General features: G+C 36.5%; 2 protein-coding genes across 5 annotated transcripts in view; one reads left to right on the plus strand and one right to left on the minus strand.

The window, feature by feature from the left end:
- LOC140154929 (palmitoyltransferase ZDHHC16-like) overlaps window positions 1–12,645 on the plus strand; it is a 191,682-nt gene that overhangs the window by 77,543 nt on the left and 101,494 nt on the right. The window lies entirely within an intron of this gene.
- LOC140154895 (FHF complex subunit HOOK interacting protein 2A-like) overlaps window positions 1–12,645 on the minus strand; it is a 30,601-nt gene that overhangs the window by 12,776 nt on the left and 5,180 nt on the right. For both annotated transcript variants that reach the window (XM_072177562.1, XM_072177554.1), the window contains exons 2-9: window positions 12,193–12,271; window positions 8,293–8,462; window positions 7,438–7,542; window positions 6,716–6,838; window positions 5,860–5,973; window positions 4,828–5,021; window positions 1,708–1,899; window positions 308–497 (exon numbers count right to left, since the gene is read on the minus strand). In XM_072177562.1, the coding sequence (XP_072033663.1) occupies window positions 308–497; window positions 1,708–1,899; window positions 4,828–5,021; window positions 5,860–5,973; window positions 6,716–6,838; window positions 7,438–7,542; window positions 8,293–8,462; window positions 12,193–12,271 (1,167 nt within the window). The remainder of the gene's footprint in view (window positions 1–307; window positions 498–1,707; window positions 1,900–4,827; window positions 5,022–5,859; window positions 5,974–6,715; window positions 6,839–7,437; window positions 7,543–8,292; window positions 8,463–12,192; window positions 12,272–12,645) is intronic.

A 12,645-nucleotide genomic window follows, 5' to 3' on the forward strand; every position in this document is an offset into this window, starting at 1 on the left:
AAATAACTAACATATATGTAACTTATTACCAAGGCTCTTGACAGTAAAAATTGTTGATTAACATTCCTTGTGATCTCATAAATTTGGAATGGCAACCTGAGAATATCAGAGCCATCATGACATGCCGTACACTTGGCAAACTTGGTACAGCACATAAGGTGGCAATGGATGCTAACATTTAAACAAAGCCTATTTGCGTACATGCGCATGTAAATATTTAACACAATGGCAGCAAGATGGCAACATACATAGATGAACAGGGACTAACTGACAGTTTAATATGAGAAGACTCAGGGCATACACTCACCTCATCAGACAAGTGATCACATCTGGCTATGAGTCGTTGTCTCAATTTATGATCCGTCATCCCAGGTACTTCCTGTTCTGTACCTCTACCCAAGATGAAGTATACAAACACCTCAAGTAAGTCAATAGACGTCGTCATCTGCAAAAACTTGACCAAATGTGCCGTGCTGGTAAGGATGCCTACCTCTGACCTACAGATATCAAAAAGTATAATACTTAACGTACACCTGAACATCTCACCAACTTTAAATTTGGTTCTTTAATCAGAGGCCCACTGACACCAATAGCATTTCAGTACTGTATTTTGTGGTTGGCTCATATAAAAATAAACAAGTTTGACAGGCAGTGGTTGCATGCATGGGAAAGTATTTCTTAATTGGGTGTCACTTCACAAATGACTACAGTGATAACCACTAATTGTATTGTTAAGCACTTTACAAAACATTTGTCATTACCTTGAACATTTTGTTGTCTACAGGTACACCCATCGAATGTGTGTCATCAGCCCTCAGATCAGCCCTCAGACACACACACACAGGCATAGAGTTCTGCAGTACCATGTTTTGTTGACATTTTTTTTACTGTTTAAGTCCATGACAGAAATTTGACAACTCAAATACAAAGGATATCAGTTGGCATCTTAATGTTATGCAATCAAGTTTACAACACTATGAGTCTTACAATGAGCAGAAAGTCACTGAGTCACGCCATTCAAGTACCAATATGGATTACCAATAGTGATTACCTCAAGTGACCAGATCTAACCTGTGTGATTTCCATGTTATTTTGCAATAACAAAACCATGTTTTCCTTGATTTTGGTATGAAATTGAGCAAATAGAATTCAATGTCATGTCAATTTGGAGTTATTAAGGGCAACTAAAACTAATATGAGGTAAGTTTTATCTGTTTGGAATCTGTATTGACTATTCTGATGGAATTACTGCAATGTAAACAAACTAACTCATGGCACATATGGACATTGTGTACTGGTTTTCAGTACCCTGTTTTCCATGGATTCGATCCATGTAGTCTACAGGAGAGATATGGGGTTTTTTTTAACCACTCTACCGACTCAAACCCTGTTACTTTCAATTTTGCAGAGAATAGAACAGTTGACAGTGTCAAATGCCTCCTGGAAATCAAGCATGATCATCACAGTTGATTTACCAGTTTCTGAATTTGTGAGTTTTTGGAATGCACTGATCAGTCAAATTTAGCTCTGGAATCTGGCTTTCAGGAGTTAAGCTGATTGTAAAATACTTTGTAATAGTTCTTGGTGTTAGCAGTATCTGCAACAATTTACTATAGTGTTTCCCTTTTGCACTGGTCCTACTTAGTCATGAGACTGGTCTTAACAGTTTTTATGACAATAGACCCGTGTACAATTTGATGAACTTACGTTTGCAAGATGAGTGGTTCAATGATGGGTACCAGGAACCTTTCCTTCATGGACATAGCAAGTGCTTTGGCTACAATTGGGTGTGCATTTTGGGCTATCTGGTCACAGTAGTCAAACCAGGAGAGTAAGGATATCAGTTGTCTTTTACCAGGGAACATGTTCTGATCTTCAGCATCGCTATATACATCAAGGCTGTGGACAAAGAAATATCATAATGGGTAAATGATGTTAACTTGTTTTGGATTAGATTTTAGTAGATTTGTGTGCAAGGTGATGAGTTGATAATAGGTATCTACTGGGAATTGATACTTCTAAATTAAACTTCTCTTCGGGTAATCAGGTGGATATCATTGAAACCAGTTGCTAATATAATATACATTTCATCTTGTCAAAACCAAAAGTTATTTACTGACCTGACAGTTTCGACCATCTTGGACGATGATCATCTTCAGAGTGATGTTTTTCTCTCCACCTTCTGTTTACCAACAGAGGGCGCACCAGCGCCAAAAAGTGGGTCGATATCGTGGCTAAGATAATGGGCCCCTCGTCTCTGTTCATTGTGTTCGGTGCTCTCTTCCGTATCCAGATGGCTTCTCTTATACGGCGGGCTCCCGAATTACATTCCTTTTCAAGTACTTGAGCGTCTTTCCAATTAATCACATGATTTTGTTGAACGGCATGGTCCGCGATAGCAGATTTGGACTGTTCGCTAGCCGACTGTTTTCTTGTTTGACGAGTAAATGTTCCTTTACTATGTGCTACTTTCTCAGTTTCTTTTTTATGCTCTTTCAATCTTGTTTCAAAACGCCGCCCAGTTTCTCCAACATAAGTATTATCACAATTTGCACAAGGAATTTCATATATGCAGTCCGTGGTACTCATGGGGTCTCTTTTGTCCTTAGGATGCACCAACATTTTTCTTAAAGTGGTGTGTGGGCGTACTGCGGTGGCTATGCCGTGTTTTCTGAAAATGCGAGTGGCTGTTTCTGTCATTTTTTCAACATAAGGTATGATCACAAGTCCTTTGCTTCTTTCCGTGGAATTTTTGTTCTTACTTTGCTTTTTAGCCTGTTTACATTCCATCTTGCGCTTGACATGGTTAAAAGTCCACTCGGGATAGCCACATTTCTTGAGTGCGTGCTTGATTTTTCCTTCTTCTTGTTCTTTGTCCTCCTTTTCTGATACAACACTGTTCATCCTGTCCAAAAGTGTGCGGACCACGCCCAGTTTATGATGAACGGTGTGATGAGAAGCAAAATTTAAATACTGGTCTGTATGTGTGGCTTTCCTGTAGACCAGTAGCTTAACAGAACCATCAGGTTTGCGCACAATCAACGTGTCTAAAAACGGTATGGATCTTTCTTGCTCTTTCTCGAATGTAAATTTGATACTGTCCGTGGGGTCCGTTTGATTGAGGTGTGTGGTGAGATTTTCAACTTGATCTTCCTTTACAATTTCTAAAATATCATCCACATAACGCTTCCAGAGGCGCTGGCTTACAGTCTAAAGGCGCTGTGGCTATCGCTTGCTGCTCCAGAAATTCCAAATACAAATTCGCGACAACTGGGGAAACCGGGCTACCCATAGCCGCACCAAATCGCTGCTTGTATATTTTTCCACGAAACAGAAAATATGTGGTGGTAAGTACAAACTTCAGAAGATCAATAATGTCTCCCACCGCGAGTAGAGTCCGTTTGTGCAGAGTCTTATCCTGTTGTAATCTAGCTTTGATGACATTAACCGATTCGTCGATAGGCGTATTGGTAAAAAGCGAGACAACGTCATGCGAGTTAAAAATTTCTCCTTCCTCTATCATGACTTCTGCTAGACTTTCCGCTAAATCCTTTGAATTGGTGACATGATGTTCAGTTCCTCCCACCAAAGGCGACAGAATGTCCGCTAAGGCTCTCGATGTTTGATAGCCTATGGTCCCTGTATAGTCTACTATCGGTCTCACTTTATTACCGGTTTGTGTATTTTTGGCGTGCCATAGATACGCTGGTATATTCTCCGCCGTAGGAAACAGAAGATCATATTGATATTTTTCAATCTTCTTTTCTTTTTTTCAACTTAGTATGTATTGCTACCAGTTCTTTTTTGTAGCGTTGAGTGGGATCAGAAGGCAACAGTTCAGTATGTGCGCCATCCGATAACATTGAATGAATTTTGTCCTCATATTCAGCTGTATCCATAAGCACACCTAGCCTTGCCTTTGTCTGCTGGCAGTATAAGTATTGATTCTTCCTTCTTAAGATCTTGGATTGCACGCCTTTCCTCTGCTGAAATGTTCGATTTGGGGCGAGCATTGCGTGAAAACACCAGCAATTTCGGATCTGAGAACCGTGGCTTCATTATTGGAAAGCTTATGACACGCTTGTTCAGTCGCTACAATGTATTCCTCGTATGGGATCTTGTTCGGCGCCAAGCGAAATTCAAACCTTTCGCCAATACACTTTCCTGTGGTTTGGTAAGCTTATGCTTCGATAAATTAATAACCCATTTCTTGAGCTGTTCGCCGCTTAATTCAACATTGTCCGTGTATTTCGCCGTCCTTTCAAGTCGGAGCAAGTTGTAATTTTTCCAACTTTTGTTGATGCCGCCATTTTGTTTTGCAAAACTCAGTTTCTGTTTTGCGAGTCACGTGATCGGTCACCTGACCAAACAATGTTTCCGGAAACCGGAAAAACATCACTCTGAAGATGATCATCGTCCAAGATGGTCGAAACTGTCAGGTCAGTAAATAACTTTTGGTTTTGACAAGATGAAATGTATATTATGAGTTTCTACAAACCTAATGAACCTCTTCAAGAATACAGTTGCTAATATGTACAACTTGTATGCTTGTTTTCACAATAGACATATTGATAATATGATGCAAGTCATGATTAAAACATCATTTAAAGAAATGACTTCTTGCATCATAATAGAAATTATACATATTTTCTAGTGCACATATAGGGGTTTCCAACAGGCGGCATACAGGCACCAACAACTGATATTTGGCACTTGACTAACTCTAACATAAGAAACGTGGGCCCTCAAGCTGTATGTTTGGCCCTCTTGTGGCCCTCCAACAAATAATGTTGAGACCCTCAAGTATAGCCAACTATATTTACTTACCCCCATTTGGCTTCTACACTGTCCACATCTACAGGGTCCATGGAGAGGGGCAAGGCATTGTATAATGTACATAATCTTTCAGCTAACAAGGTGCAAAATTGTGTGTATTCTGTGATACATTGGGCGGCAAGTTTCTCAGGAAGACTGGCGACCAGCATAAGACCTTCACAGGCCTTCACTGCTATTCTAGTGTCCTGTAATGCAAATTGACACAGAAATTATGTAACTTAATATGGAACAGTAGTCTTTGTGATTCAATATTGAGCTCATACCACAAACTTTTTACAGTTTGCCCGGATGTAAATCAGGAACCTGTCTCTGGGTGCAATGGTTTGGGGCAAGCTGCATGCTTGTAATATCAAAGCTGCTTGTAATATTAAGGTGGTACTACACCCCTGATAAATTTTGTTACTAATTTTGCATTTTACTCAAAACATAATAACACACTGGTTTTATACGGTGACTGGTAACAAAAGTTATGTATATTATAGGGGCAAGGAATCCAATTACTTCACTGAAATTTCAGTGATTTAAGACAAGCGGTTCATTATATATGTTAAGAAATGAGGTACATTCTAGCGGTACCTCTTTTCTTATCATAAATAATGTGCCGCTTGTCTTGAGTCACTGAAATTCCAATGTAGTAACTGGATTCCTTGCCCTATAATATCCATAACTTTTGTTACCAGTGTGTTATTATTTTAAGAAAAATGCAAAAATAGTCACAAATTTATCAAGGGGTGTACGTAGTACCACCTTAAGCTGTAGGTGTGGCATAGAGCACTGAACACATACATTCCCAATCAATTTCAATTTCCTTTTTGATGAAAAGAACTCGTTCATGTTAAAGCATAAAAAAATAGTGCCATAGGAATATAATTCTGGAAAGTGATCAGTTTAACCTTGCAAAATTGTTTGTTTTTTAAAGCTAGAAAATATATTATCAATACACAGACAAGTAATAACAAGAACAAACAATCTATGAAATTTCATATGTTTAAAACAATACAAACAAAGAACTGCAATACTTACTGGACTTTGTGCTAAGTTCAACAGCGAATCTACTAGACTGAATTCAGGTTGATTTCCACTACTGCTACTGCTCAATGATACAGGCTCTTTACTTTTCAGTGTTGGCTTTGGTAACTAGGTAAAAACAAGATGATGTTTCTATGAACTACTTGAACTATTATAAAGATAAACTTGAACATGTTGAAGAATATGTAATTTGCCAAGCAATATTCAATTCCAATCACAAATTATTTCCTACAACAACTGATATTCGTTGAATTTCTAGTAACTGGTAATAAAGCTGTTATAAGACTAGGAGAGTTGGTACACTATATGTAACCCCGTACATAACGGTATATGCAATATCAGCTATTGGTTGTTAAAACTGGGGACCAAAATTCTTTTGGTCATGCTGATGTCACTAGTGTGTGTATGCACAGTTTTTCTGCATCACATTTACCAAACTGATTACTATGTGCATGCACCTGAAAATTTGTGCAAAGGGGACAACCTGCTTGGATGACTGACACTGCCATCTATCAGCAAAGCCCAGAAATATAATAATAATTGGCATCTGTAAGCATTACAAAGTCTTGTGAATGCAGCACTTAGCACACATTATAGCCACCATGTATTACACAGTTGGTTTAACATTTGCTAGAGCATGATGAAATAATCCGGAGGTACATTATTTTCCCCTCCATGGGTGACATGCAAAGATACTGGAGTTTAGTATCCAAGTGTAACATCTTTGGTCCCATATTATTTACACTTTTAAACTTTGCTTGTACATTCCCCAAATTTCATGATGCTGCAAGCCAGTACTTCTTTGTGTCTTAAAAATTACAAATGCAGATGGTAACACTTAAAGACTTACCTCTAAAAAGAAATTAACAAGATACGGATCTTGTCTAAGCTTGGCGCAGACTAAAAGTAGAAACTGCATCTCTTCTCGTTCTGTTGGTGCTGCCCTCACATTCCCACACACTTTTAATAAACCCTGCAAAAGTATATAAAGCATCAAATTAGGTTGTGTTAATTTTTATGCAAATGATTACACAGCATAGAAATATAGCATTGCAAAGTCACTTCACATTTGTATCAACATGTTTGATGTTAATAATCTGTCTTTCAGTAAAGCAACTAGTATGACATATTAGAATGAATTGGGGTCAAGTGTCCGAAAGGTCGCTGACCTCTGAATTGGGTTCCCATGTCTGCTGATGAAAGTCGAAGTGTCAACTGAAAATTCCAGGTACGCAAATTTTTGTGTTGTGATCAAAGGTTTAAACCTCTAAATTATAGTATGACATAGTTCTGCTTATTTGACATAATTGGTCAAACACAGTCCTAAGAACAATCTTTGTGCCTCTAGGCTTTTCTTGTTTGTCAAGCTGGCCAAGAAAAAAGTAACACACACTTCATCAAATAATATGAAAACATTTGGAAGATTGGTCAGAATCATAGTAACATACACTGTACAATATTAACATGTGAGAAAAACTTATGTTCTGCAAATTTCTATACCTTTTAAGTATTAAATGAAAATATAGACCAACTGCGTAATAATATTAGATATTGGTAGTTTTGAATACTTACATGTACTGGTTTGTATACATTGATATGTGGCAGGAGTGGTTGTTTTATTTTTCCTATAAGATTGGTAAAGAATATCAAGACCACTTGCTTCATGCCTGGAGGACACTGCAATCAAGTAGGAAAAGGAAGTTCTTTATTATACATGTCTTACTTCACCAGACTAGTTGAGCGTAGCATCTATTTTCGGAAACAACTATTGAATACCCTTCGCACCTTAACATTAATTCATAACCTCCGCGTATTACACTATGTGTGCATCCCAATCAAATTACTTGTTAGATGATATGCACACTGGCGCGAAGGTTATTGATATCCATCAATGACCTCTGTGTGATCTTGAGATTTGGTTGTGTGAGGAGTTAAAAATGATGGTTATAAATTTGGTTAATAACTTTGCATCAGTTATATGTCAGGCATTGTGAAAAATCTAAACATTTTGCTTTGGACCTCGGAATATCCCTCGGTTCCAAAGGCAAAATGTTAAGATTTTTAACAATGCCCTCCAAATAACAGCTGCGCAGTTATTAACCTATAATCTTAAACCTGTTCAGAATCTAGTTAAATCTAAAATTCACTTTCACTATGGCTGCACCAAAATCCTGATATGGCCTCATATATAAACACTGAGCAACAGCACCCTAATGCTAATCTACATGCTTACCCTTATCCTAATAGTAGGCTCCAGATAAACATACATGTAATCTCTGAATTCTTACCCATTAACCCCAGTCATAATACCAACCCTCATCATCCATCTGACTTCAACATCTCATCTTCACACCTAAAGGATAGCAACCCTGTCCCTTACTATACAATGTATACTATACATGCAATTACCACTATCAGTAAACTTACATCAGCTTTGCCTAGTGTATGCAGCGTTTCTAGAATCTTATGCTGTAGAAGGTGTTCCATACATGGTCCAGTCTGATTATCTTCCATTTGGTTCTCTTCTTGAGTCAACAATGCCAGCATGTTCTCAAGATGGGATGGGATGTTACTTTCTTGTACTGGCTTCTTGTCATCTATCAATTAAACATTTCAAATCAATTTTTAACATAAAAATAATGACATCGTAATTATTATATGAGACGATAGATGCACAACATCGGCTAAAAACAATACCTTTATTCTCAAGTAGGTATTTGATCTCATAATCAGAAGGTTGATGCCGATGGTTATAAAAGTCTTGATGGAATTTTCTGATTTTTATTTTATTTTCTAAGATAGATTACCTAAGACAGGGTTATGTTCTTAAAGAGATAATAATATATTATTATATCAAAGAATATTTCCAGAGGTATTGGAGTAATAAACCAAATTAAGCACTTTGTACCAGAGAAAGTTTTATTTTCACTATATTGCACATTAATTCTTCCTTATATAAATTATGCTATTTTAGCATGGGGAAATACATGTAAGAAATACTTAGAGAAGATTTTGTACTGCAAAAAAAGGCACTTAGAATCATTTCAAATAGTCATTATTTATGTCACTCTGCTCCTATTTTTAAAAGTATGAATTACTTAATGTTTATGACACATATCATATGGAATTAAGCATATTTATGTATAAACATTTTTCAAATCAGCTGCCTGTAGTATTCGACAACTATTTCATGCAGCAGATAAATCGACATAAGTATCACACAAGAAATGCCGATGACTATAATATATGTCATACAAAAACAGAATTTGCTCACAAAACAATAAGAGCTGCCGGTCCTAGGAAATGGAATATTACTGATAAATATATAAAGATGGCAAAATCAGTAAACCAGTTTAAGTTACAAATAAAGAAAAGTCTAATAAAAAATTACATCTAATATTTAGGCATTATTTAATGACCTCCCCCAACCCCAACTATCAATTTCTTGTGTGAACTGTGGAATGTCTATTTATTGAAATGTTATAAATATTTATATTGGTTCTTTCTTTGCATGTTCTTCTCCTCTTTCTTTTTTCTTTTATTTGTTAAGTTTGTGTACTTGTATGTTGTAACTTAGGGTAGTGTAAGGGGTGCTCGCTTCAGGCCTTTGGGCCTTTTGAGCATCTCCTCATTCAAATTTTTGTGTCTTTTATATATATTTTGTATGTTGATTTGAATGAAATAAAATGATGATGATGTATGTATGTATATCTGACACCCCATTATCAAAATAAATTGGAATTTCCATTCTACTCTAAGAGGTATGTCACTGAGTTATGGTCCAGAAGTCAGGAGAAGTGGCCACAATCAGAACGTGCATTCAATAACAGTAGAAAATGTACTTATTTATTTATAAAAATAATTTTGTTTATTTGATGGCCTGTTATGAGCAGAATTTCTCAATTGTTGGTCTTTAATACAAAACAGGCTCACAGCTATGCATTTTGAATTCATCAGCCTTCGCTTTACGTGTCCAAATTTCACGCCTTGTGATCTTCTATTCGCATGGCACTCTAACCTATTTCCCCAACCCATACAAAGTTTACACATTTTCTGAGAGGAAATTGCATTAGGAATCCAAATATGTAATTTAAAAAAGTTTAGGGGTAATGTGAAGAGCGAGTTGGTGCAGCGGTAGTTTCCTCGCCTTGCACCAATGAGGTCCCGGCTTCAAGCCTCGGCCGTGCCCAAGGACTGTATGTGCATTTGGTTTATCACTATTCCATGCTCGCTCTTGCAGGTTTTCTCCAGGATCACTGGTTTCCTCCTGCTTTCAAAAAATTGGTGATTAGTGACATTTCAAAAACCTCCTTGACCCAATGGAATTTGGGGAGCTGCACAGATAATTTGTGGAAGTTACAATCTACATGTAGGTGCAGATAGGTCTGCGCCAGGTTCGGTTGCAACTGGCCTAGTTGATGCGATCTGATTGTGATGATTTACCATGGCAGCAAAATTACAGCGCTCTAAATCCTTCAAGATTTGGAAAGGCGCTATATAAATGTCAGCTAACATTTGGTCGCATGTCATAAGTTGGGTATGCTAAAAGGGTGGAGGGATTACACTTTTCTGAAAATTGTGATACAAATTTGATTGGTTTTCCGTAACCCCATATCCTACAGCAGTGGTTGATACCTCATTTTAAGCCTAATATTATACTCTTTCAGTCTACTGAAGCATATAATTTTACATTATTCAGTAAGAAAATCACATCAGTTGAAATGAAAAATGCCAGGGGTGGAGGAGCAGGCGGATGTGGAGCAGGCGGATGCGGGAGTGTGCAATAGGGCCTATATGAAAATTCACATGTCAGCATGTCAAAACTACTGGTTACTTTTTCAAATCTAGGGAGGGTATGATGTATTGACAGCTTTGAATGTTGAATTTGTACAACTAAAACAATTACTGACTACTTAAGGTGGTACTACACCCCCTAATAAATTTTGTGACTAATTTTGCATTTTTCTCAAAAAGTAATACACACTGGTAACAAAAGTTATATGTATATTATAGGGGCAAGGAATCCAATTACTTCACTGAAATTTCAGTGATTCAAGACAAGGGGTTCATTATAGGCCTATATGTTACGAAATGAGGTACATTCTAGTGGTACCTCTTTTCCTATCATAAACAACGTACCGCTTGTCTTGAGTCACTGAAATTCCAGTGTAGTAATAACTTTTGTTACCAGTATGATATTATATTTGGAGAAAAATGCAAAAATAGTCACAAATTTAATTTACCACCTTAAAGGGTTATATCTTCCATTTTTTTTCATTTTTAATGAAATTCTAGTTGAATTTCAGTATTTTTAGCAATATGCTAATGTACATTTCTCTTCTTGATATTCATTTCCTCAATAATAGAATAACCATCTCGCTAATTACTCGTAAAAAGGTCATTGACCTTCACAATGTAATTAACATACGTACAATTATTTTAAAAAGATCATTTGAAGCATTAATGTATTGAGAACATATCCTCTAAATCTGATGACATTCTTGCATAAAATAAAAATTTTACAGTCATTTTTGTAATTCAAGTGCAATTTAAGAAAAACGCATTTGAAAATTGAGATTTACATAGACGCCTGTGTATTAATTTATTATTAATTAAGCATTATCTCAAAAATTAAGCATGTGTTAAGGTTAAAAATGGTGTTAATTATTAGAGATTGTCAATATATACAACATATCCAAAAACACTTTTTTTGTCATTTTTGACCATGTAATGGAAATTGTACCCAACTTATGACATGCGACCATTTACTTTTTCTTTTTTACTTTCAAGCCATATTTTTTAACATCTAGCCCTACCTGGTACCTTTAATATCTGATCATATTTGAACTCCCCATGAAATTTCCCTTCAGAAAATGTTACTTGTATTATAGGGGTAGGACATACTGTACAGATTTACTTTATTTTTGAAAATGACCTCAATGACCTGTGACCTTTAACATAGCTTAATTAACTCTCCTCATGAAGAATTGGGTCCTAGTTGCATGGACATTGGCTTAATACTTTGGAAGTGGGAGCAATTAAAAAAAAATTTAAAAACCAAGTGCAATATAATACTGTGCAGCTTTATGCCTTCCATAGGGTTCAAGTACACAAAGGCCACAGCCACCGTCCCTTATGAATTCAATCAACCAGAACTCCACCATTTTAAATGATAAATACATGTAGTTCTTGTTTGCTGACCTACAATTGGTAAATCTGTAAATGACACCAATAGCATGGCAATATCTTGGCGGAGATAACATGAATTGAGCAGAACACACCTTTGTTGGGCGATATAAGTTCAAAACACATGGCCTTATTACTCACCTTTGTTATTGATGAAATAATGGGTTATTGATTTCCAGTGGAAATTAAAATCCTCTAGTAGTGTTTGCTGCGGTGCCAACTGCAAAAATAAATTTACATAAAATTAGTAATTGATTAAAATGGTCAAATTAAACTATTTCCTGCAATCAATCATAGCGACACATCAATTTCAAATCATGTTTGACAGCTTTAATATGTACATTTAAAGAAGAAAAAAAATTAGAAAAATAATTTAAATTTAGTCTTGTACCAGATTCTGTGGGAGTAGCCTCAGCTGCACACTACCAACCAAACCAAATGTTAGTAATCCTCCCCCTCAGGCCTAGCTAGAAATAGAAATTTGGTAGAGATTCTCCAAAACTGTTTTGTGTCAATCTAAAAAAGATTCTTGTAGATTTTTGAAAATGGATTCCAAATGGAATCTCACAAGGTGAAACAAATTTCGACCCCAGC

Source organism: Amphiura filiformis, chromosome 1 (assembly GCF_039555335.1).
Source record: "Amphiura filiformis chromosome 1, Afil_fr2py, whole genome shotgun sequence".
NCBI lineage: Eukaryota > Metazoa > Echinodermata > Ophiuroidea > Amphilepidida > Amphiuridae > Amphiura > Amphiura filiformis.